This window comes from Monodon monoceros, unplaced genomic scaffold, assembly GCF_005190385.1.
Source record: "Monodon monoceros isolate NGI ecotype Baffin Bay Population unplaced genomic scaffold, NGI_Narwhal_1 Super_Scaffold_18, whole genome shotgun sequence".
Taxonomy (NCBI): Eukaryota; Metazoa; Chordata; class Mammalia; order Artiodactyla; family Monodontidae; genus Monodon; species Monodon monoceros.
In genome coordinates this window covers 27,774,433-27,801,391 of record NW_021703774.1, presented here as the reverse complement: position 1 = coordinate 27,801,391, position 26,959 = coordinate 27,774,433, and the positions used below count along the sequence as shown (strand labels likewise).

At 34.3% G+C, this 26,959-nt stretch overlaps 1 protein-coding gene across 8 annotated transcripts in view; it reads right to left on the bottom strand.

The window, feature by feature from the left end:
• The window catches only part of CEP170 (centrosomal protein 170), a 140,880-nt gene that overhangs the window by 17,257 nt on the left and 96,664 nt on the right, over positions 1 to 26,959 (bottom strand). For 6 of the 8 annotated variants that reach the window (XM_029228169.1, XM_029228168.1, XM_029228164.1 and 3 more), the window contains 4 exons: positions 21,024 to 21,173; positions 18,112 to 18,238; positions 14,120 to 15,952; positions 6,559 to 6,793 (listed from right to left, as the gene is read on the bottom strand). In XM_029228169.1, the coding sequence (XP_029084002.1) occupies positions 6,559 to 6,793; positions 14,120 to 15,952; positions 18,112 to 18,238; positions 21,024 to 21,173 (2,345 nt within the window). The remainder of the gene's footprint in view (positions 1 to 6,558; positions 6,794 to 14,119; positions 15,953 to 18,111; positions 18,239 to 21,023; positions 21,174 to 26,959) is intronic. The other 2 variants (XM_029228170.1, XM_029228166.1) reach the window with 1 other exon arrangement.

The following is a 26,959-nucleotide window of genomic DNA, read 5'->3' as shown; positions in this document are numbered from 1 at the left end:
TTGTAAAAAGGTGGGGTAATGAGGACATACTTTATGAAGTTTATGATTTTCTCAGGTGAACTATCTCAGTAATGTCCCCTTTCTTATTTAAATCAATTAAAGGCTATTTTTCACTGAAGGGTTAAAAACAGGGGAAAATATATTAATAATACGCTTTGGGTATACTGGAAGTTTAAAATGTTGAAAATGAGAGTGAGTCCTTGTGAAATGCATGTCCTATTAAACATGCAGTATTTGCAAGTGTGACCTAATAACCATGATAGAAACAAACTATCAGGCTTTATTGATTTAAATTACCAACATTAACAGTCTTTTAGGTTTTAAATTAACTGAAAAGGAAAATATCTGCTTTATCTTTTTAATAGCATATTAAGTTTCAAAAGTTTTTATATGTAAGTAGAGCTTCAAAGGATATACATATAAACCATGAGGATGAGACTGCCTTTGATATTACTGGAAAAAAGGAAGTGATGAGCTACTGAAGAAGTATACTAGCTTTAGAATCCTAACATTGAAGTGAATGATAACAAATCAAACCTCTTGTTACTTTAACACTGGATAAGAGATTATAACTATAACTTTACTTAGCTTTTAAGAAATAATTTAGTCTACTTTTTAAATGACAGGAGTGATAAAAATATAAAATTAGTTTTAGGAGAGACATTAAGGGTCATTCCAGAAAATCTTATGTTGAATCTGACTTTGTAATAAAGAATCAAAGAAGCCTAGCTCTCAAGAGGCATAAAGATTAACTCATATACTTGACCTAGCTAAAGACTATAGGGAAGGTTCACAAAAGTTTCCTACTGATAAGGAAGATCTTATTCTTCTTTTGGTGGAAACTCTCAGTTATATTTATTATATGTTGATGGAATTTTGATGCAATATTACAAAAAACCTTAATGAAAGAATTATGGCAATCCACATCTATTGTGGGCATTTAATGAAAGCACGGAGCCACAAAAGACTGGCTTAGGTTGGGAGAGTAATGGATTGAAATTGGAAGCTCCTTTGGGTAGCCAAAGCAATTTAACGGCTGGCCCAAATAGAGGAATAAAGTATGTAGAATATATTTCTGGCCATCAAAGGGGGTAGGGATTTAATTATATATTTTTTTAAAAAGTTACCTCCCATTTTCTTCAATGAAACTAAGTTTAAACGTGAGCTTAGCACCACAGATACGTTATATTTACTTAAGTGTAGTCTTTAAACTTATGAATATGCTTCAAATAAACTGAGCAAGTCATGAAGAGGTAATGGTAAGAAGATAACTTTGAAGGTCTTAGCACACTCTTGGCCATCAATAAACAGTTCCTAAATAAATGAGAAAAATTAAAGAAACAACCACCACCACACCACCCCATGCCATCTCCATCAGACACAAAGTCTGCAAGTTAAAAGAAGATGGTGTGAAGTCACCTGACAGGAAAATACTGCCCTTATTCAATGAGCAAGATTTGAGATAGCCAAAGTACATGCAAAGAGGTAGTATAAGGTACCCTCAGGTCAGAGAATATGATGAAGGCATAATATCTAGGAAATGCTGAAAAACTATAAGAAACTGAAGAATAACTGTCAGTTGACAGTTATTCTGGGCAGATGTTTTGTTCCTACCCTTGCTATTTGGATCTGGCCTAGCCCAACAGAACAAACAGACAGAGGCTGGACCTGGACTTCAGCTATTGTGAACCAATGAAGCTTAAAACTGACTGAACAGATGTACTTTATTCCTTGATAACGTAAATTTTATCTCTATGGTGTTTTCTCCGAAATAAAAAATACTTTAGTATTATTAAAGCTCACTTCCACACATACCCCCAAATATAGTATATCTTAACTGTATTGCCATTAAAAGAATTTTTTAACTAAAATAGATTGCTATGTATAGATGTTTCATTACATTACTTTATAGATTATAAGGAACCCCATACCACTTAATTCTGGCCACTAAATTAAACTGACTCTTACCAAAAAAATAAAACAAAAAAGCTTTTAGTAATGTATTAAAATTACAAGTATTTGGTTTTTCATCGTTAAGATTACCATACATTTGTAATTTTAGTTGCAAATATTATTTAGGCTTGAAAAATATAAACCATAGTTCTATTCTAAAATTTTTAAAAATGTATTTGATAGGTATTCTTATTTGAATTTCACTAATAAAAGTATTATATGTAAAAGACTTAGTAATAATAAAAGCTTTTTCCCTCTTGACATGAAGTGTCAGATGACTTTACTTTGGAGGCTATCAAATCAGGGAGTAGGACTCATTAGGTGGGTGTTCTGTGATACATTTATTTAACAATCATTTCAATATTTAAAAAAAAAACAGACCACTTATATATCAGCGTTATTATTCTCAGGTAAAAAAGAACATTTTAAAATAATGTTTGGATTGAAAATGTGAACAAAACCTTGGCTGAGACTCTTAGGTTTCCTATTTGTATAGGGTAAGCCTAACAGAATATTTTATAAATTATAAGAATATCGCATTGATTCTGAAACTCCAATTACATCTGGAGTCATACAGAAAACGGAAAGCTCACAATTAAGTTCTAAATATAATCATATTTGAGTATACACACACACCACACTGTTTTCTCTGCACTCCACTTAAATATAACATTTATTGCTAGCTTACTATATGTCAAGCACTATATGTCAAGCACATGCATCAGTCTGTCAACTCTCTCAAGTTGGCACTACTGTTACGTCCATTTTATGCATGAGATCACTAGAGCACAGTTACTTAACTTGTCAAGGGTCTTACAGACCTTGTGGGTAGAGCTGGGTTTCAATCTAGAAGGCCTGATCCCAGAGTCCACGATTCTGATCATTCAGGTATACTGCATCCTTATAATTTAGGTTATACCTCTGAGTTCGACAGTATTCTAGGTTCACTCACCATTTCCTGGCAACATCATCTATGACCACAGCTTCAAGTATTTTCTCTTTGACTTCCAAAACGATGATTCTAGCTCTCATCAGCTTCCTATGTTGCAGAGCCATACGCTTTCACATGGCTGTTCCTTAAGTACCTTAAAGTCAGTATGTCCAAAACGAAGCTTGTCTTCCTTCCTGTCTTTTGTCTTCCTTATTCTTACTAATATCCATTTGAACAACCATGGAGTCATGCTGGCAATCATCAAACGCTGTCAGCTGTTACACGTCCATATCTCCACTTGTACCCTCACTAACACTGTCTTGTCTCAGGTCTTCAATATGTTGCACATTAACTTCTAGAATAGATTACTAGTTTATCTCTAGGCTCTCTTCTCTCTCAAACAATTCTACAAAATGCCCTTCAGAGTTACCTTCTTTTAATATAGATCTTAAGTTACCTTCCTTTTCAAAAATCTTAAAGTTTCAACATATATAAAATAATATGCACACTTCGTAGCTGGCATTCAAAGTCTCCTATTATTTAGCTGGCTCTGTATTATCTTCAATTTGGTCATCCAATAACTATACACCTTTACATCTTATACTTGGACAAACTTCCTATTTTTTAAAACCTCTTCTGTCACTCTGCCTGTATCAACTGCACACAACACTTTTGCTTCTTTCCTCTGACTCTGAACTGAGGACATCCATGTCTAAGTCATCTTTACAGTTCACTCACGCTAAACACTACATTCTGCTCATAGGAGTTGCTTAGGAATTCTTTGTTGAGTGGACGGGGATTACACGCATATACACAATATATATAAAGCACTTATGCATACAAAAACTTGATCCAAAATAAAACTGCAGAGGTGTAAAGGTGCAAGAGGATCTCACCTTTGCAAATAATACCTTCAATCAACATTAGGATAAAATATCATATTGCCTTTATGATTTAATCCTCTCCTATAACATATCTATAATGAACTGGTTGTTAAACCTTAAAATAAAATATTGTTAACTAGAACTCTCTCCTAAAAAATTTAATGTTACAGTGGAATGTGTAATAATGAATCTAAAACACTGAAATATCGTTAAGTGCATTGTGATCCAAATGAGAATTATATAATCTTCCAGTATAATTTTTAGGTTAAATGTATTATATTTGATAATCTGTAAAGGTGGTATTATAGCTTTGTTTACCCTAAAATTCATAAAGGTATAATCTAAGAAATTCCCAAGGGAAGCAAATCTGTATCTGTGTTATAATGGAGAAACTGGGAAAAGCATTATCGAAAGCACATGTATCGGGGGTACCTGGAAAAAAGTTTCCTCTTCAAATTGAAAGACTAAATATATTTTGCTTATATTCTTTATATTCCAGATGGAATTTTTGTGCTTTAAGTTTAAACGAAGGTAAATAATTACTATGTACGGACTTACAAAGTGCTGGTTTAGTAATACAGTTCTAAAATCTAAGCAAATAGAATATAACAAAGCAGAAAACATTTTGTAATAAATTAAAATCACTATTGTGCTTTTCAAATAAAAATATCTTTACCTATTACTCTTAAAAGTATTGCTCCAGGGCTTCCCTGGTGGCGCAGTGGTTGGGAGTCCTCCTGCCGATGCAGGGGACACGGGCTCGTGCCCCGGTCCGGGAAGATCCCACATGCTGCGGAGCGGCTGGGCCCGTGAGCCATGGCCGCTGAGCCTGCGCGTTCGGAGCCTGTGCTCCGCAACGGGAGAGGCCACAACAGCGAGAGGCCCGCGAACAGCAAAAAAAAAAAAAAAAAAGTATTGCTCCAGCATGTGAGTTTTCTTAAGTGAAAGTGGTAGCTAATTTAAAGAAATAAAGCTATGTATTTCTCCATTCTATTTAGTATGTGATTCATAGTTATTTGAAAATAAATTTCCTCATATTAAGCAAACTTATCAGCGTCTTACAGGAACATTAAATATCAACATTAACTTTCTTTCCTTGCATACTTCCTATCCTCCCTCCGCCTTTTTAAATTTCTTAATAAACAAAAAGAACTTTCTCTTGCTTTGAGATGTATGGCTGAAAAATATACCTTGAAAAATTAATTCCCAATAGCAAGTTTTATTAGCATAATGCTACTAAGAAACTGGAGGAAAAAGGCATGAAATCATTAGAGGTTAAATAGCCTAGCTTTAGAGTACTACTATAGATAATAAAATATACATAGACAAGGGTAATAAAACGCACATACTAACAAAATAAAAGTGAAAATATAACAGACAGTTCTTATTCACTTTCCCCTTTGTATCACAATTCTTTTCTGTTTAGGGGCAGGGAAGTGGGTTTGGCCCAGAAGAAGGTTATTAGTGCTCTAGTTTGGGGTAGAGAGCTTGAGACGCAAAGCCTCCTAAGAAAAAGCAGAACACTCTAGTTCCCTCAGGTACCCATTGAGCTCACGTGGTGAGACTTCTGCATGGGAAGGAGAAAAATGAGACAAGAGCAAGGCCTGCTGTTGCCAGCTGTGCCCACAAGAAAAAATGTAGTGTCAAGATTCTCTCACTAACATGATAATTCATGGATCCCAAAGCACATATATGCCTGTACTGTAATCAGAACTGGTTTACAATGCTTCAATAATTATTGTCATTTATACGGCCAAAAACAACGTTTAAGCAGCGTAATGAGATTAGAAGGGCATGTTCTTTAAGAACTAGTTCTTTAAGAACTAAAGGCAATCACAAGTGAATAGTCATTAAAGACAAAAAAACCAAAAAACCTAAACATTAAACTAATGAGCCAGAAAAAAACAATTCACAGAAGTCCACAGAGTAAAGAAAACAAAAGATGAACATCATAAAAGTTTTTTTAGAAAGCATTTATGAATTATTATAAATAAATTCTTTAATAAATGTTGTCAAGTATAAAACTTGAAGATTAGGGTCTTAAACTAAAGGCAGAAATAATTTTAGCATGTACACAGTGAAAATGTTTAGGTAACGTGGCATATTGCAGTAAAATTTAATACCTTACAAACTTAAAAAACCCTTAACTACTATAGCATTTATTTGAGTAGAGCCTCTCTTTAACGTTCAACTACAATGCTATCAATTAAAAATCACATCCGCAGCATGAATTTTACTTTTTATTATGTAATCTTCAGGTTATTATAAATACATTTATTTAACATCCAAAATAATATTTTCATTTAATTATTAAAGGATTGTACTGACTGTATCTAATGAACTCACCGAAGTGTGAGTAATAATCTGACTAACTCTAATTCTCCCCAGAGAACATTAGCAACATCTCTAACAAGTACACTATTACCTCTTTGGAAGGTAAAAGGAAAGTAATCAAAAATTTAGCTGCACAATTCTCAATTATGTAGAGCTGATACTGACTACCTTTCAAAAATTATATTAATTCATCTGTATCTCTACTAGAAATAAGAAAAGGTGGTTTACCAAAATAAATTAATTCTACAATATGTAAGTAGCACTCACATTAAAAATACCATATGAAAAAAAAAAGGATAGACAGTAATACTACCAACAAAACTAAGTTATCTGTGGATAACAGATAGTTATCTGTGGATTTCATTCCTTGGGCTATTAGTACAAACCAAGTAAAAGCTAAACTTGTTATCAAGTTGAAACAATTTTAACTCTTAGAGATAACCCATTAAAACCAACCTGGCTATTTCTTCTCGATGAGCAGTCCAATCTCGGATGTAGTCTTCCTGTTCTTTTATCCGGTGTTTGAATGAAGAACTAGTAGGCATTGCGGACCCAGAGCTCTGCAATCGAGTCGTTTTCAGGGCTGGAGAAGTACGTAGACGGGTATGTTTAGGGGAATTACGGTTTGATCCAAATTCATCTTCTGAGGTGGAAGCATAATCAGTAGGAAAGCGCCTCCATCTTGCATTTACTAAATTAGTTTAATTATTAAAAAAAGAATTATTATGTTATCTTTTAAAAGAGGTAAAATAAAATTCATGATTTCAAAAACACCATGAGAGCACACACAGCACAATTTTCAATAACTGATGTACACATACCTCACAAAAACCATAAGTCTACTATTCCTTAAAGATAGAAACATTATACTTTGGTGAATTAAAAACAATGAGGAATTAAGAACAATAGAAAGATCACATTTTCTGTAGCATGGTGAATAAACATTCAGATGAAAAATTCACTAATGACAAACAACTAAGCAAGCTCTATTCATAAATGTTTAACTCGGGTACTATTTAATTGCAAATATTTCTCATCTAAGTGACGATATGGATTTTTTTAAATGATAGCAACAACAACAACAAAAATAAAAATAAAGGAAAAGATTTCCTCATGCCACATGGACTTTCAACATGGAGATGGTAAAAACCCTCTTTTCCCAACATACAAATATGCATAATTCCTGCTGTGGAAATTATGCCTTATGGCAGGAAAAAAAAACATTACCTCTGTCATTCAACATCCTGTTATGTTATGATTGGAAAAAATCTTTTTACACGGTAAAAACACAACAAAGCATCTTTAGTACAACTGCTGCTTTGACACTGAAAGCATATGGTGAAAGCAGACAACGGCAGTAAAACCTACAAGCTATTCTCACAACCACTGACACTTATGGCACAGAAGATACTGACGATAGTCACATTAAAGAAAGTGGTAATCACTTTCTTATTTAGTTAGTAAAGATTTAAAAAATGGTTTTGCTGACACATTTGAAAATCAGAAGACAAATTAATGCAGACAGATCACTACTACTGTTAATAAAAGAATCAAACATAAAGTGTAAAAAACAGGAAGATAACAGCTAATTCATGGTAAACTTCAAAAGGGCAGGAAGTATGCCTATCTAAGCCACTAACGTGTATCTAGCACTTAGCAGAGTGTCTGGCTAACAAATGTTTAATAAATACTTTTGAATAAATGAATTAATTCCTAGATACTGACCATTTCCTTTTCTCAAATTAGAAAAAACTAGTAAAAAGCATGAGATGTTTTTGGTGGCTCAAATGATAAAACCTTGGCTCCTGCTATAAGTTCCAACTGTTATTAATATTAGAAGAGTTTTCTTTCTCTCTCTCTCTCTTTTAAAACAGAAACTGACTCTAGGCTGTGTAGGTTTGTGAAGTCTAGAATTCCTTCATACTACTCCACTAGAATTTTATGCCTTTCCTGCCTTTTCCTCCCCTAACTACATTTTTGCCTGGGGCTCTGTAAGGCTGAGTTGGCTCTCAAACAAAATTGATACACACTACCCCCAGAACTGCTTTAAGAACAGAGAAAAAGAAATCTGTAATCAGGACTACATCATAAGTCAGAGCCTACCCATTTGCCTGGATTCAAACTTCTATTTGACAGAATGAAGATAGGCAGAAACTTTACGGCTTTCTGTAAAAGTGTATGCAAATACATATATGGAACTCCAGGTAATTAATCATAGAGTGTTTTGAAGGGGGTAATAAATATAATTTCTGATTTTAACATTATAATTCATTAACATAAATATTACTTTTACCATGGTGGAAATTTACTCATTTCTAGACATCTGAAAACTCCTTAAGTTGAACTGACCCTGAGACGTGAAAACAATTTTAGGAAAAGTTAAGGAACAAGAACAAAGAAGTTTTTTCAAAAAATAGAAATATGGCAAGGCAATTAGATATATGGTAAACAAATCTGTACTTTTTAATAAAGGCATTTCATTAAATGCTAAATGCTCTTTATTTTGCTATCCTAGAATATGATTCATAAAAGGAAGTTCATAAATAAAAAAACATCATTTGTTAGATTAAAGTTCCTGATTTTTGATGTGGAAACTATGTAACCATACCTAAAACTGAAAATTGGAGAGAAGACAAAACCAATAACAAAGAGTTTTAATAAACTGCAGAACATATGAAAACATAAGCAGGTATTATAGAACTCAGGTAGTTAATGTAGAGGTAATTTAGAGAGAATGGCATCAACGGCTGATAGATTTTATGAGTGGCAGAGCGCATGAAAGCAGAATGAGAAAGTGAGAACCAAGTGCTAAATGTCAGGTGACAATATATAAGTTGAGCCACATGAGAATTTAATTTTAACAGTCTAAAGTCTTGAGGTCAGAGAATCATTACATTTTGGAGAAAAGAATAAAAGAGAAAATTCTTTTTCAAATGAAATTCATAAACTTTCCACCTATTTTTATAGGTCTATCTAGAATCCAGTAAGAATACTGAAGCTTCTAATAATAACTTGTAAAGGGGGACAGGCAATATGGGGGCCCGGTGGGAGGCACAAACTATTGGGTATAAGATGGGCTCAAGGATGTATTATTATACAACATGGGGAATATAGCCAATGTTTTGTAATAACTGTAAATGAAAAGTAACCTTTAAAATTATATAAAAAATTAAAAAATAATAGAAGGAAGGAAGGGAGGGAGGGAGGGAGGGAGGAATGAAGGAAAATAACAAGAAAAGCAACCAAAAGAACAAAGCATATATTAAAACCTGAAAGGTAACATATTTAGGTGTGTTCTCCTGAAATTGAGAGATAAAATAAGTAGGACATAGCAGAAAATGAAAATATGATTAATAAGTCTTCAAACAATTAAAGGTTATGTTTACCAATGGAAAGCATACCGTACATGGTGTGCTATGAAGCAAAGCTCGAGTTAACCTCTGGACAAAACTTGGCTTGTGTAACAGCAACGTGTAGAACTGAGAAGTGAAATGATGACTACTGGTGAAAAAGGGACTGAGAAAGGGAGTTTAAAGCCAGGACCTCTGACCTGTTATTTGTCGAAGAACTTCTCTCAATACCTTTGCGTTCTTAACCTTTGCTTCCAAACTGTAGCATCAATACATTTTATCTGAAGAAAAATCCCTATAATCTGCTAGCTATTGCAGAGCAAACTTCAAGTAAAAATGTTTTTAACTTTCCCCAGTGCCTTCTTATTTCATAGAATTTTAGAATAAAATGACCTTAGACATTAGATAGTCCAAATTCTTGAATTTATAGATAAAAATCAGGCCCAGAAAGGTCTTGCATTGCTTAAATCAAAGTTTAAGCCAGGTCTACGGACTCCCAGAGTGCAAAATTCATTCCAAGTGCTTTACAAAAAATAAGTATTTTATATTTTAAAAAACCCAAACATTTCAAGTTAGACTAATTAAAAAAAAAAGACAGGGCTTCCCTGGTGCTGCAGTGGTTGAGAGTCCGCCTGCTGATGCAGGGGACAGGGGTTCGTGCCCCGGTCCGGGAAGATCCCACGTGCCGCAGAGCGGCTAGGCCCGTGAGCCATGGCTGCTGAGCCTGTGCATCCGGAGCCTGTGCTCCGCAACGGGAGACGCCACAACAGTGAGAGGCCCGCGTACCGCAAAAAAAAAAAAAAAAAAACATCCTAGACTTCTCACAGAATGACTGTTTTTGTGATATTTTTTTTACCAGTGCTGAAAATTTTTTTTAGTTTTTTCTTGAATTTCATCCTGTTTAGGTAAAATCATTTAGAGAATCAAATGTAATTTTATATCATTAGGCTTATTTCATACATTGGTACTAATAAGGCATTTCAGATAAATCCTTAAATTGGAAATTTGTATTGAAGGTATCTGAAATGCCAATCTCTAAGAAGCTTCTTGGGTTGATGAAGTGCTAGAAAGCACATATAATAAAATGAGAAAAAGTTCTAAGATGGGCTTAATTAATTTTGTAGCTAACCTGAAAATTATTTTAGTTACATTAGTTAAAAAGACTTATTTTAGTTATAAAACTATGCAACACTCCCTCTTGTGGAAGTAATAAACTACTACATTCACTAAGAAAACATACTATCTATGATGTATAAATAATTTAAAAAGGGAAAAAGAGTTATTAGGATCATTTATCTGTGACTGTTTTGATTTCTTTTACTGTTAACCAAAACTCTGTTGACATCAAAACACATCCACATCTACAGATGTAACAAATACATTTCAGAAAACAAACATTGCATCTTCATACTTGTATCAGAATATTTTTGTGGGAAGTTAAGCCACAAACACGTTTTACATGTATATTTATAAGCAAGTAGCAATGAGACCATTTGAGGGAAAAAATCCCTGACAGTGTTCTGTATTGGTCTTTGACCTGAGAAAAAATAACTCAAGCCATGCATGTCCAACTTTTAACTCCTACCATCTATAAATTTTGAGGATTAGAATAAAAGTGGGAAAGCAAACGGTCTAAAAAAATTCTAAGGATGTTAACATGATTTTTAAAATTTTTATAATGAAATATATATGAAATAATAATGAAATAATGAAATAATGAAAACCAACTGCTTTATTTTGATAATTCAGGGTGCTAAATTTTAAATGTATCGTATGAAAATAAATCTGGATATTTTAATATAACTTCATACTGAAGGATCACTGTAGAAATTTTCGTGGTGTGGGGGGAACTGAACTCCTAAAAACAAATTACATCAGAATTAAAGAAGCATAAAAGAAACCTTACTCCTAATTTTGCTAAATCCGAGATTTCCATGCTTCTATTTTTATCACATATATTTCTTTGAAAAGCTTTTTTTTAACATAGGTTAAAATACAGAATTTGAAGCTTTATAGAATTGTTTTTACATATGACAATTTGGACATCACAGGCTCTAAGTTCAGACATTTCTAAGACCTTTGAAGTTTACAGTGTGAATAGCAACACTGACAAGTATGGTTTCACATTCTTTTAAACCATATTTCAAAAGCTATGAATTTTTATTTTCTTTTTCCATTCAAGATTTATAATTATATTAAGTAGAAGTATCATAATATCAAAGATACCTCAATTAGGAAAATCAAAAAAGTATGTTTGTTTGTTTTAATTTTTACTACCTACCACATGTAACTATTTTAGTATGTTACCCTGACTGAAAGACCCTGGTCATTGTCCTAGATAGGATATAAAACTGTAAATGGGCATCTTGAGAGAATCTGAATATATAATCCTGGATCACAATGTGGCTTCACGCTCAATAAGGTGGAAAAGAGAACATGAACTTGGTAAAACATCATAATTACAAAGATTATGGTGAACAATACCAAAATCTTTATACTGTATATTGGCCTTATATATATTCATGATAATCAATAGAGTCCAGCTGTCCTCTGGAAGCTTGCACACAAGTAGAGACTATTTCTCAGAGCTAGACTGGCTGTGGTCGAAAAAGCAATAGGTTGGGAATTAAAAGCTTTGGATTCTCAACCTGTTCTTGCTATATATATCTATGTGACCAGGTCAGGTTATTCCATCTCTTGGCCTTAGTTCCCTAAACTGAATAACCCTTTGAACTATAAAATTCCATGACTCTAATTATTTAATATACTGCTAGTAAGTATGGAGAAGGCCAAGATCACACACCTCAGTTTGCCCTAGGAAATTTCATTAAGCAATTCAGGTACTTTTTGGACACAGAAAGATGTTTATGAAGTTCTGCGTTCAAAGAAGCAGAAAACAAAATATATCTTTAAAGATATATATATATATGGCATTGTATAGCTGTTTCTTAGACTTGCTGAAGTAATCATATTTGGTTTGCATCTCAAATAAGCCCCTCTGGTAAACACTGAGGAATAAAATCAGATCACTCATGTGTTAGAGCTAGATAACTAGTACCGAAGGAAGAGTTACCAAGAGTTTCATGCTACTTGGTAACATACAACTTATGTCACAGCTTATGTTAAGACAGGAGAATACTTAAAACATTTTTATGAACTTAAATAGACATGAGGTGAAGAGACAAGCAATGTGGCAGAAGAAATCTGCTAAGAGTACACACCATAGAATGCAGCACAAAGGAACTGTGAACTGAAGAAGCAGAGCCACATGGAACAACAGATAACAACACTGGGGAAACATAAATCAAGTGAGAGCACTTTTAAAATACTTGGCAACAAACCCATGAACCACCAACCAAAGCCTGAAGTGTAGAGACAAGGAGGACAACAGTAATAAGGGAAATGTCACCTATTCTTTTGGAATTCAAGACTGTATGCTATCTATCTTCAGCTTACACCCATGATGATCATCACCACCTCACCCACAGACCAGGAGAGAGATGGAATGTGAATGGAGTGGAGAAAAGCAGCAGTGAGGAGGAGAGAGGAGGAACAAAAAATGAAAAAAATAACATTTGCAAAGTACCACTAGTTTTGGGTCTTGTAGGCTATATCGTGATAGAAGTCAAAATTTAAAAAAAAAAAAAAGATTGCACACCAACTTTCCCTTTACTCTTCACTCAAGACTTAGGGCTCACTTAGATGACTGATGGAAATGAATCTTCAAGTCTTTTAACAGCTGGTTTCCCCTCAACTGTCCGTTTCAGCCACACCCACATATGAAGCTGATTATAATGAGACCATGTTTACAGGACACACACCAATATCTGTCTTAGTACTGTTTGATCACATATGTATTCTCACTGGCTATGGCTTTGAATATGAAGTATATAAACAGACAAATATGCCAGAAGCAGTTAATTCTGGTGGGGAGAAAGTAGCTTTTGTAATTATTACAATCAATGACAGCTAATTACTGTCACTAGTTAAACGATATAACGGCACCTTATGAGATAATGCTCAAAACCAGTTAAATTTCTATAGCCCAGTTTCGCCCACGTGCTTAGTGACTGTCTCTCAAATCCATCTTCTTTCACTGCAATAAATTAAGGATCAGTTTTCATCTGCCCCAACCATAAACAGATTTAACTTAAAAAAATACAAGATGTTTCAAAATAAATAGGAAAAAAGGATAAAACTGATTATTTCATTTAGCTCTGAAAGGGGTAAATAAAGGGTATACTGCTTTTCTTCAGACTCTTAGAATTATGTGAAGATGTTTAAAAGTTAAACATGTTTTTAGAAACACAATATTAATTTTTATTAATTTCTATTGTATAAACTAGATAATAATTCCTAATCTAACTTTGACACACAAATCCAGATACCTCACCAACTAGACAATTAAAATTCCAAATCGGTTCAATATACTTCTAATTTTGAAATCACTATTTTGTACCAGGACATTAATTGGAAGTGTGTATAACTTCTGAATTTTCCATTTACTAAGCTAAATAAAGTAATTTTTATAGGAACAAACCCCTCTACAGCATGACCTTTCTGCTGAAAATTTTGGGAATCAACACTAATATTTAATTTTTTAAAAAAGGAGTCCCAAAACATAAAAGAAATATGCTAATATTATAAAAAGTCTGGATCCAATTTACCTGAAGGAGAGCCATGTGTTGAGGTCATACTTTTGACCTTGGAGTCAGATAGTCGAGAGATACTGTTAGCTCTAATTCTAGGAGAAAATTTATCTGAAGGTACTAATCTGGCTCCACTTCTAATGATGGCTTCTGCGGTCCGTGAAGAGGCACTGCTTCTAGAGATTGTTGCTTCAGAGTCACTGCGAGCTGATAATGAGCCAAGCCTTGTTCTACGAGGCTGAGCTAACAAATCAATCCTAGAAATGTTACGCCTTCCTGTGGGAGGTTTCGACGTCGAACTTGTTGTGGACACTTCAGAAGCCACAGATGCTTTGTCAGCATCGGCGAGTTCACTGTCTGAAGCTTCACCAAGTCGGGCTCTGCGCAAGAGGGAAGTCCTGGTGGGTCGTGGCCTTGGGAGAGTGGTTGATTTACTGGATGAACCAGGTGCTCCAGGAGAAGTCTTGGATTTAGTTACTTTACTTCCTTCCAGTTTGGAACGTGCATGCTCATCCGTTGAGGTAAGTGGAGTCCTTCCATGAGATTTACAAGAGTAAGTTTCCTGATCAGATGACATAACATCAGAGATGGCTGAATGAGGTACACTAGAGGTTTGGTCATCATCTGTTAAATCTACTGAAGGCTGCCTTATTCTCCCACTGGACTGCACAAATTTACGACCCTCTGCCCTAGAACCTACATCTGTGGAACGACTTTTTGTTTTCTTTTCAATTTTCTCCCTAGCACCTGAAGATGATGACTTTGTAACGTCTTTGGAAGGAGAACCTGTGGAACACCTATCTTTATAGAGACTAGTGAAACTCTTTCGCTTTTGGGTTGGCTTTCTTTCAGTCTCTCCAGTAACCAGACTGATTGTACTAGCTGTGTCCACATCAGATTCCGGTGAAATGGAGTTGTCTCTGTTATAACTGGGAGTATCTGGGCCTTCATCAGTTTTATTATCTTCACGCAGCTTAGCTTCTAGAAAAGCCATTACTGCTTCTGTGTCTTTTAGAATAAGGGTTGTGTCCAAACTAGAATCAGTATCCATAGAATCACTTCTTTCTCGTATTCTGCTGGCAGTTGTTAATGCTAAAGAGGATGTAGATGAAGCCTGTTTATTTATATGGGGAATAAGTTCTATGGGTATGTTGGGGCTAGGTTTTTCTATAGTGAAGCTTCCTTGCCGCACTAATGACTTGGAGGATTCCTTCTTGTCTCCTCCTTTTGAAGTCTGACTTTTCAGAATTTCCTCAGCTTTTCTTCGCTTACCCTCATTTTGTATCACTCTTTCTCCTTTGCTTGTAGAAAGTCCTGGAATTTTTTCTTGAGGTTGTGACTCCTGTTTGAAAGGTTCCTCCCTACATCTATCTATCTGACCTGAAATATTTTTTGAAGAAGATAATTTAGTAGGTGTCCACTGTGCCTGTTCCTTTTGTTCTTGTTGCTGGATTTTAGCTAATGTTTGCTTTACAAAAGAAGCTTCCTTATCATTTTCACTTTTCTCCTTCCCAGAATAAGAGCTGCCTAAGTGAAGCAGGGTTTTATTATCTCCACCACTTTTAAGAGTCTCACCATTTACTGCCCTGTTCATTTTACTCAGGGCTCTCTCAGCATCCTGTTTATCTTTCTGGTATACCTGTGTAGGTGCTTCTTTCTCCTGAAGTTCCGTGTCTTGCTTTTCTCCTATCTCTGACCTCTGGGCTATAACCTTTGTTCTGGAGCTCTCAAGAGACTTTTCTTCGTTTGGAAGCTGGGGAAGGGTTCGTCTCTTTCTCTCTCCCTGACTAGCCAAGGAAGTTGCTGAGCCAGTACTTCTCACTGAAAGGCCAGATTCACTGATATCTGTATCTATAAAATAAAACAACAAATAAGGAACTTATTGGGGCAAACGAGTATCATATTACCTTAGATTCTGAAGTTAAGAAATGGCTTAAGTATAAAGTAAAACTTTGAATAAATAAGCCAACATTGTGACAGTGTAGTTTAAAAAGAAAATACAATGCCAAAATGCACAAATAGGTAGATTACTAATAGGAGAGTCAAGAAAGCAAATTGTATGAGATGAAAATCAGGGTCATCTGATCTTAAACCTACATCTGTTGCTCTCTTTTTTCTCTTAATGTGTCTTATGGCAGAGAAGTTTACTGTGTTCATTCTTGCTTTTGTGACTTGTCCCATCTGTGAAGTTTCACTCACAAAAAATGGACTCTACGTAGGGTACATAGAATTGCAAAAGTAATGACTAGTAAACACTGTTTATTTGTTATACTTTGAATTACATAGTAAAGAATAATAACATACCTGGTTTTTAATAAGCATTATTATCTACTGAAATAATGACAAGTTTGGATTTCCTAAGTAAAATAGAAAATGTAGAATTTTAACAAGTTTTTCTAAAAAAAAATTCAAAGCTCATTAAAAGATTTTTAAAAATTGTAAGAACGGAAAAAGGTGACAGGACCTGCCATAATTTTACAAACTGAGGTATTTTAAAATTATGATCTTCTGGTATATTAAAGCCTCAAACTGAGAAGCCAATGAGAAAATATATAACTTTGATGTTTCCATGTGAGAGACTTTGAGAATACTACTTAAGGAGGACTTTCCTGACTGCTTATAAATGGAATGTATTTCTGAGAAAAGGGATCTTTTTAGGGAAATATAAATTAACATATAAAGCATTTAAATCTTTCGGGGATAAGTGGGAAAAAGAAACTAGATATAGCTTCTATGGGTCTTTTCTTCCCTTTATAATTCTAAAATTTTAGCATTTAAATTTCATAGCAATACTATGGTTTTAATGTAGGAAAACTGATGTAACTTCAATTCAGCAATTAATCATGTTATTTGTTATGTCTTATCTCCTTAGTGCTACTTGAAGCACTAAACTGTAATAGCTATTTTATCAGTTTGTATTTTTCTAGGATTTCTCACACTGTCCTGGCTCCTAACACACACTCAATGAATATTTGACAAGAACATTTTAGATTACAAGTAGATTTATCAGCTTATCTAAGTAAGTCCATTTAGAACATGAAACAGAAATGAAATAATGAAGGCCAAGTACTATTAATTTTTATAACAAGTATAAAATTTTGCTTTCCACAGCTAATAATAATTTTATAATGATTCTTTTGTAAATTTGCCTAGCCTCTCTGTTTTGTTTCCCAAACAGTAATCAGTTTATGTGAACCAAGCTGCAAATTACTCTGTCTTTCCAAAGGTTTTTGGTAATATTAAAAATTACTTCTAGCTTCTATGATAAATTATATAGCTTTTCTAGTACACTGATGTGTACCTTGCTCAAATACTTGCTGACTAATGTTTACAAAATTCCTAAACAGATTTCTGGGTGCCACAAGTCAAAGACAAAACAAATTTCTATTTCCATTTCCAATAATACAACTAATAATACAGGTAAAAAGCCACATACAAATTCTCCTTGAGAGTTTTATTTTTAATTAAGAACGTAATTAACTGAATCTAATAACAAAATCATAAGAGGCATATAATTTTGTGTTTTTTTTAAAGAAACTTTATATTTCAGTTCACAGAAATATAATAAAAAGGTAATAAAAATCATATTACATAGGTTTGCAAATGATGTATTAAGTAAATTAAATACATATTAAGTAAATTCTTTTTCATTGAACCTATGGCATAAAGTGGCATTTAAATATTTGTTGTGTTAATGAATGGGATAGTTTGGAACTGTGTTAGTCTTATTTTTTAATTTTCATTTATATATATGTTGTATATATATAAATTTGTGTGAGTATGTATATATATGCTTCATCTACAAATTATCTCTTTATCTTCAGTTAGGGTTATATTTTGATGATATCTGCATTTTTATTGAAAATAAAATCTATATACAGTATGAGCATGAGACTATGTGAATATGTTTATTTAGGTTTAATTTATGTCTTACTATATAGATTTGGCTTATAGTATTTTAAAAATTGATGTATGATTCACAAAAAAAAAGAAAGAAGGAAAGAAAATACCATTCTCTAAAGAAACAGGTACAGACAACTCCATTATCCTTTCTTCTTGATCATGCCTTGTATGATTGGCAGCCAAACTAGCCCACTGTGAAACCCAACGCTTGTTTCCAGATGAAGATGTGCCTTCCTAAAGGAGAGAAATAAGAGAATGCAATGACCTAGTCTGGTCAAATCCGATTCTCGTGTTCAGAGAATTCCATTTAGTCATTAAATTCCATTTAACCTATCATACAAAGCAATATTTAAACTTCACATTGATATATTATCATGTACTAAATTTCCTCATATATAAATTGAAGATTTTCTAGGCTCCTCTTTTAACTACAACATTATTACTGTGTATGTACTATAATATTCTGTACTTATTAAGTACTAACAATGGTACTAAAATAAACTCTTAGAGCTTAAAAATTTACTGCTACTAAATAAACTCAGGTGTACTACAATAGCTTTGTGGCTACCACAGTGAAGTTAATTCTACTCCATTCTACAGAACAGAGAGTTTAAAGACCTATTTCTAAGTTGTTCTCCAGCCCTCTAAATGTTTCCATGAATCAGATTGGTTCCAGAGTCTCAAGGAGTATTAAATCTCCCAGGTCATGTCTTCAGGGATTTCAAAAACAAACGCAAAGCTTTAGGCTTCTTTCTACGACACTTTAGTACTTCCAGAAGAAGACAGAAATGACTCAACCTTTAAGGATTTTTGTATAACTAGTCTGAACCTAGACCTGCCCCTGGCTACATCTGTCCTTAAGGCAAGTACTTAGTCAACTGTGAAATCGAATTTAATTCATGATAGGCTTCCACAGACTTATGGATGTATACTGGTAATTCTTAAGACTAGGTCAATCTAGGCATTTAATATGGAAGACCTAGGAGTATAGAAAAAATGTTTCCTCACTGAAAGTTTAAGCCAATGCTTAGTATTGAACCTGTAATGACAACTAAGGAATGGAAAGCTCTGACCAAATTTTATTCTGAATTGTTCAAAACAATATTAAAAGTGTCAAATGACAGGCTAGAAACTGATAAATATTTCATACAGACTATGTACTATACGATTTCAAGAATAATAGATTAAAATAGTAAGTTGTACACATAGTGACATACATACAGTGAAGCCTAAGGGTACCAAAATCTGCTGAATCTTTGAATTTCCTCCAAGGTTTCATGGGGGCTGCTCACAGTTCTGAGGCTGAAGGAAGTACCAGTACAAATCATGCTAGGAATACCCACAACAGGGTGGGTTTCAAAGACACACATTTATGTAGACTCATTCGTGCAGATTGTTCTAATGGCTTGTTTAGGTGACTCCTTCAAAGGCAGGTACATACTCAGGCTATATATAAATTTACTTGGCATGGGCTGAGGGGACAGAGAGGAGAAGAGGAAGTCCTACAAGTTCACAATCACCAGCACCCTTTCTAGATTAATCAGAATACTAAAACATTGCTTCAAGTAAGCATCACTCGCTTTCAATAATTACGCATCTCGTAAAACAGAAATCAAAATAAAAATTCTCTAAGATGAAGGAGGAAAAAAGAATACTAAAATACAGTAACTGTTTTGACAGTTTTCAGGAAATAGCAGGCCATAAAGGAAAAATTTTTACATTAATAAGCAAAAATATATGTGTATTTAGTTGTCTATAAAGAATACTTACATTTCACACAAATACAATACCTCATTTATATTTTATTTTATTTCTATCTTAAGGTTTTATTTATATTCAACATTTATTTACTACTTGTATATTTTAAATTAACTCATTTCCTGAAAGGCAATATATGAATAAGAGAATGAGTTAAGAAATCAAGTCTCCTTGAGGTTCAAATTCTGGCTCCACAAGGTACTAGTTTTAAGACACTGACCAAATTAATTTCTACATACTTCAGTTTCATTATTTGTAAAATGGTACGCAGAAAGCGTCCACTGAATGTTAGATCTTGTTAGTTGAATAAATTATAATTAATTAATAATTCTCAGTTATATACTTTTTTAACACTTCTTTCCGACATATCAGTGTAGAATGAAATTCTAATATTTCTGTTAAGGGAATAAACATTTGTTGACTGCATAAATCTCAGACAATTACGATGCTGGGTACTTTCCAGGCTTCATATCCTTCCCTGTAAATAGGTGTTATCAAAAATGCCCTTTGTATAGATGAGAAAACTGAAGGTGAGAGAGGGGAAATGACTGACTCAAAGGTATTCTGTTAAATGTGGCAGTTCTGGGATTTGCACTCAGGTCCTAGAAGCTCTACTATACTATACTGACTCCAAAGCTGCCTTAACCAAGCCACCCTTAATTAATTTCACATTATTCTAGTTACATCCTGGGCTGCACTACAAGGGCACTTATTTAGGTTTGTAAGTTATATATATCAGGCACTACCATACACATGTTTCCTGGCATGACAGATCTTTCCATTCCAAATACATGACCTCCTAGAAAGTATATGCAGTGTATATTTTTTTGCCTTATTTCATAATGTCAATTAGTGAGCATATAGCTCATTAATTGCTTACTGAAATTTAACATTTTCACTCACTGACAAAAGCATATTAATTTAAAGTATTTTACAAGAGGATATATCAATTGTTTATAATAATATACAGTTGACCCTTGAACAAAGGTGGGGGGGTGGGGGGAATAAGGGCTCCAGCCCTCTATGTAGTCAAAAATCCATGTATAACTTTGCAGTTGGCCCTCTGTGTCCATGGTCCCCAATCCGTGGATTCAACCAACCATGGATCATGTACTACCATAGTATGTACCTAGTGAAAAAAAATCTGTGTGTGAGTGGAGCTGCGCAGTTCAAACCCGTGTTGTTCAAGGGTCAGCTGTAATTACAAATGATAAAAATTTACATTTTGTGCGTGTAAAAAATATGAGAAAGATGTGTATACCTCTGAGCTGTGAAATCCAGGTGTACTCAGTGGTTTTCTTTCTTCCATTACTACTGCAGCAGAATTGAGAGCCCAATCTTTTACCAGATCTTTATGTTTTTCTTTGATAACAGGCCTATTATAATCTTGATTGTCATCTACTCCAAATACCTAGGAGGAGAAAATTACTTTATAAATGAAAAGTCTGAGTACCAGATTAATATGTGAGTATTATCAGTAACTTCAGAGGCAAATAATATTTCAAGTTAATTTCATAGGTAACTTCAATAATGAGGGAAACTTGTTTAATGATAGGGTAACATCCAATAGGAGTAATAGCTGGAGACAAAAACAGGGCAGTGACAGCTTATGTAAATGTCCTTTTTAAACATTTAGCAAAATGTACTATTTGATAATAAGTAAGAGATATTCAGGATATTACATTTGCTTTGTTAAAAGATGTTAATAATATTAAGCATTACAATAATGCCAAGAGTTAGGAAAGAGTACCACACCACTTCAGCTTGTTTTCAGCTTGTCTCTTTGCTGTTATTTATTTATTTATTTTTTGCGGTACGCAGGCCTCTCACTGTTGTGGCCTCTCCCGTTGCGGAGCACAGGCTCTGGACGCGCAGGCTCAACGGTCATGGCTCACCAGCCCAGCCGCTCCGCAGCATGTGGGATCTTCCTGGACTGGGGCAGGACCTGTGTCCCCTGCATTGGCAGGCGGACTCTCAACCACTGCGCCACGAGGGAGGCCCTCTTTGCTGTTATTTTTGAGGAGCATGTTGGAAGCTTAAAGGTATGGCTGATTTTATCTGTTCCTTCCCTAACAGATGCTTAACATTTACATATATGAGTTAAATTTATACATATAGCTTTCTAAGGTCATAAGTAACAGATTTAAACATATGATCTTTGTATAGAATATACCATAATTCTCAAACTTTGTATAGAATATAACATAATTTTTTAAACTTAAAGGCCTTTGTCTGAAATGCAGATTCCTGAGTCTGTTCACACAGATCAGCATTTTCAATAAGAAGGCTGTCTATGGTCAACACTTCTGAAATATTCTAAACACAGAGACCAACAACCAATCATGTGCCTTTAAGGGCAGTTACCTGAGTCTTACTCATTTATTGGCACATAATAGCCCCTGAATAGACTGGGAAAAGGTTATAACTAAATAAACGTTAACATTCTGTTTTACTATTAAGCCTACTTTGTTCCCAGTGCTTATTATTTACAGGTAATAGCTGTGGCTCTAATTATCACAATAAAGAATAATAATGTGTTTCAATTAGCACTTTGTAGAAAGGATCTTTAGAACGTAACCAAAGAGCCTTCATTTTCCACCAAAAAGGGAAAAACCCTTAGGTTAAACTGTTTTCCAGAAACCTTTTTAATGATATAGTATACCTAGCTGATAAATTCTGAAGTCCACATTTAGTAAAGCAGATACCAAATTTTCAAATTCACTAAACTTGGAAATGTTACCACTAGATGGCATTACTTAATATTTAATTCAAATATAACTGTATAGTTTTCAGGAATTACAACTTAATATTCTGTTGAACCACTCAATATTTTAAATTATCTTTGCTTTAAGAGCAAATTGTGTATTATTAACTTTAAATCAAATATAAATTTTAATAATATATGGAAGCACAGTGTACAGAAGGAAAAAAACAAACCTGCTTCATTTTGCTAAACAGCAGAATTAGTAAGTTTAACAAGAACAGCAATAAAACCTGCGAAGTATACCTTTCCATGTGCTCTGCCTTCAACCCCACTTATAAAGAAAGAAATTAGAAGTACTAAGTTATCTGACTAACTTAAAATAAAATTTAAAAATTATTTCTAACTCAAGTCACTGAACTCCACATTTACTGAAGTTTATTTCCTTATTTGTATAATTACTAGAAAAAAATTTATAGTTCAAGTTTGGGAGTAAAAGACAAAAATAACCATATGTGATTACTTGCATGTTGTATCTCTCTGGCATGTTAATTTACAAATTACCTTCAGTTAATTTCTGATTTGATATTTAATTCTAATAATGGACTTCCAAAACTTGATTTCCTCAAATATCTAAGCACCAGCAGTTTCAAATATATTAAATCTCTCCAAATCGCTTCTGACACTATTTTGAAATAATAACAAAAGACCCACACACAGAGAACTAATGTTTTTAGGGAAGGGGACTGAAGTTGTACAGAAAGAGTACTCAGATGACTTCCTACAGATTCCTCTTAAAACATTAGAGATAGCTGTGCATATATATCTGTCAGAGAAGTAGCAATTTATTTTCCAAGCAAGTGAAAGGGCCTGAAGTACTGCTGTATGAGCAAAGAAGCCTTCAAAGTTCATACCCGTATTTTTGATAGTGTTTTGAAAAATTAGTAATAGTTATAACTAGCTCAGCTTGAAATCCAAACTGTCATTTTTGTGTCTAGGTACAAAAAATCCACAACTTTCGTGTGAAAGCAAAGACAGAAACAGCTATGCTGTCTATGTACTTTGAAGCTATAATACATACTTTCCATACCTAAAAAAGTACATATAATCTGACATGCAATATAATGCTTAAACAGAACTTAAGAGCTCCTCAAAGCAGACACCAAGTTTGCTAGATTTTCTCATCTTTTCATTCTAGATTTTGTCCCTAGGTGATTCCACCCATATCCAAGGCATCACTTAAATCACCAACTGTAGACAGCTGCTCACCTATCTGTACTTTCTCCTCCTAGATGGCTCAAGGGTATTTCAAATACAGTATACTAACCCAGGCTCATGAATCTCTTCTCTTCCCCACTCTGACCAGGGCTCAATTAAACCCCCAAACCTGATAGAGTACAAAATCAGGTGTCCCTCACTCAACTAGGAACTTTTTTAGGCTAGAAGTCTAAACTGAGGAAGGGAGACATCAGGTATCTGTCCAACTTTTATGCTTCCACTTTAAGTAGTACCCTCCTCCCCAAGTTTGTCAGTTAGTTTTAATTCTTCTGAAGGGCATGGGGAGGAAGGAGGAGTGGTATGGGAACAGAAAATTTCTTCTTGAACTTATATTCTCTGAGCTCTCTGGGACTGGCAGTTTAAAGATAACTTAAATATTTATCTTAGGGGTTGGGAGTGGCTTTCATGTGCTCTCTCCTATAGTTCCCATGATCCAGGTGGATGCATCTCTATATGGGGGAGTGACCTGTGACCCTCCCCACAGCCTCTAGGTTTAGGGTAAGAAGACAGAATTATGGAACATGTTCTCAATCTTTTCTTTTGAATATGTGTATGTGATAATCTGGCATCTCACTTTGGGATTTCACATCTATATCTCATTGACTACTTTAAACAATTTTAACAACCTGTTACTGAGACATGGTACTTGTTATTTGTAGGCTACTGGGCTCACCACCATAGGGCATTTAATATATATATAATATAGATATAACTCAGTCCTTGCTCTCGAGGAGTTTAGTCCAAAACAGGAGCTTAGAAAAAAAAAAGAGAACGTCACCTGAACCTTGCAGGGGTATTTTGCAGTTAAAACAATATTTCTATAAGAACCAGACAATATTTTTAGATTTTAGTTTTAAATGTAAAGAAACTAAACATTCTTCAGATGATAAAGGGCTAGTATATACAACACAAACCAAGCCTATGAAAAGTTTGCCCTTGGTTTTTCACTAGCATATTACCATTAACGGCATTTTTGTTTAAAAGTTCAGACTACACTAAAAATGTCCACCGTTTCTAATTCTGAAATTGGAGGTTGAGGAAGGGGGAATAATGGTATTATCAAACCGAAGAACACAGGATTAACTTTCATGGGGGTAAATATTCCACCTACTGAATACTTGTAAAGAGAGGTCAAATTATATTTGGCAACCTCAGACACAGGTGGCTTGCTTCTTGTGACAGAAAGTGGAGACAAAAGGGGTGGGGGAAGGGAGAAGACTTAGGCATAGAAATACGATAATACAAATGTAGAGTAAAATGGCAATTCAATAGCAATAGTCCTTTATTAGTTAAAAAAATTTCCAAATCAGTTGAAATTCAGAATTCATCTTCCCACAGAAATGAGAAACATAAAAGGTTAAACATCAAGCTTTTGTAGGCCTATTTTAAAATAACAACTGAAGAATGGTACTGCATTAGTATACTGATCATATCAAAGGGTCTAAGTAAAAATGCACTGAAGTTTCACCCTCAGATGATGAGAACGTCTCTTTCTTCAATGAGCAACGACCTCCTGGGTAAGGAGAGCAGGGTCTCTACCCGTTCAAATCAATAGTGGAGGTTCCCATGGTTTCTGGAAATCACTTCACACATAAATAGTTCAAGAACTATGCAGAATGCTAGCCGCTAACATCAGGGAACAAAATCAGGAAGATTTAATAGAGAATTTTTTTTAACTTGTAACTTTCCATGAAAATCTAATTCATTTTTAAAATGCAAAGTCCCACAAATTCAGTGGAATAAATGGTTCTGAATGTTTAACATTGTTATTTTGATAACATATTTGTAATCAACTTCTAAATTGAAAATTCAGACAAAATTGTTAGAAAAAAAGGAGTTCAGAATGGGGGTAGGAGAGATATTTTATAATTTATCATGGTATACAAATAAACACATGTACATGCATGCTCATGGAGCATTATTCACAATAGCCAAAAGGTAGAAACAACCCAAATGTCTGTTAATGGATGAATGGATAAATAAAGTGTGGTATATCCACACAATGGTATATTATTCAGTCATAAAAAGGAATGAAGTGTTGACGCATGCTATAGCATGGATGAACCTTGAAAAGATATGCTAAGTGAAAAGTAGCAAGTCATAAAAAAGGCCACATACTATGAGATTCCATTTATATGACATGGCCAGAATAAGCTAATCCACTGATGCAGAAAGATTAGTGGTTGCCAGGAGCTGGGGGACAGAGGAATCTGAAGTGACTGCCTAATAGGTATGGGATTTCTTTTTAGGGTGATGAAAATGTCCAGGAATTAGACAGTGCTGATGGTTGCATAACACCGTGAATGTACTAAATATCAACAGACTGCACACTTTAAATGGCTAACATGGTAAATGTCGTGTGAATTTTACCTCAGTTTTTTAAAAAGGGCACTATCTGGCCTTACCTTCTTCCTTTTCACCTGTCTGGGTAAATCTTTGTCCTCTCCCCAAATCTATCCTACATCCTTGATTCTTCCCATTCCTTAGGAGTCTTACAGCCACAATCTCTTCCCTTTCCATCACTGTTTACCATTCTTTTTCTATTAGCTCCTCCTTTGCATACTCAAATCACACTCAGGTCTACTCTAATGCTTCTATAGTTAAAATGTCTGATTTCTCTCCTCTTTATGGCTTATTTCACTGTCATGAATTCTTTTCTTTCATCCCTAAAATCTGACTGCTCGTCAATGACGATCTTACCCTTCCTTTCCTTGCCAAAGATTCTTAAGCACTAAGCCGTTAGGTAGGTACCACTAGAAATGCAAAGGTATCTCTAGTTTTCTACTAATCAAGGCAATTCCCCTGAAACTTATTCATTTCTTCTGACACAACCATGTTTCTTAGTACAAGAAATCATGTTTCTTAGTACAAAGAGAAGCTTATAAAACATACAAGGTTTTAAATTATACATTTTAACAAGTTACTTTGAAATCAAGATATAAACTAGTTTCAGCACGTAAAATACAGGAAAACCTGTTTGTGGAGGCCTGATTGGATTTAACCAATCTATAAATTCAGTGAAATAATTTAGCTAATATATAGCTAACCACATACAAATATTGATAAGAATGAAAAAAGCGTGTCAAAAATTTTTCTTTCTCATTCATTCATTCAACAGATATTGAGTGTCTACTACATACCAGGCACTGTTCAAGGCACAAGACATACAGAAATGGTCAAGGCAAATAAGATCATTCTAGAAAGGACAGAAAGAAAAT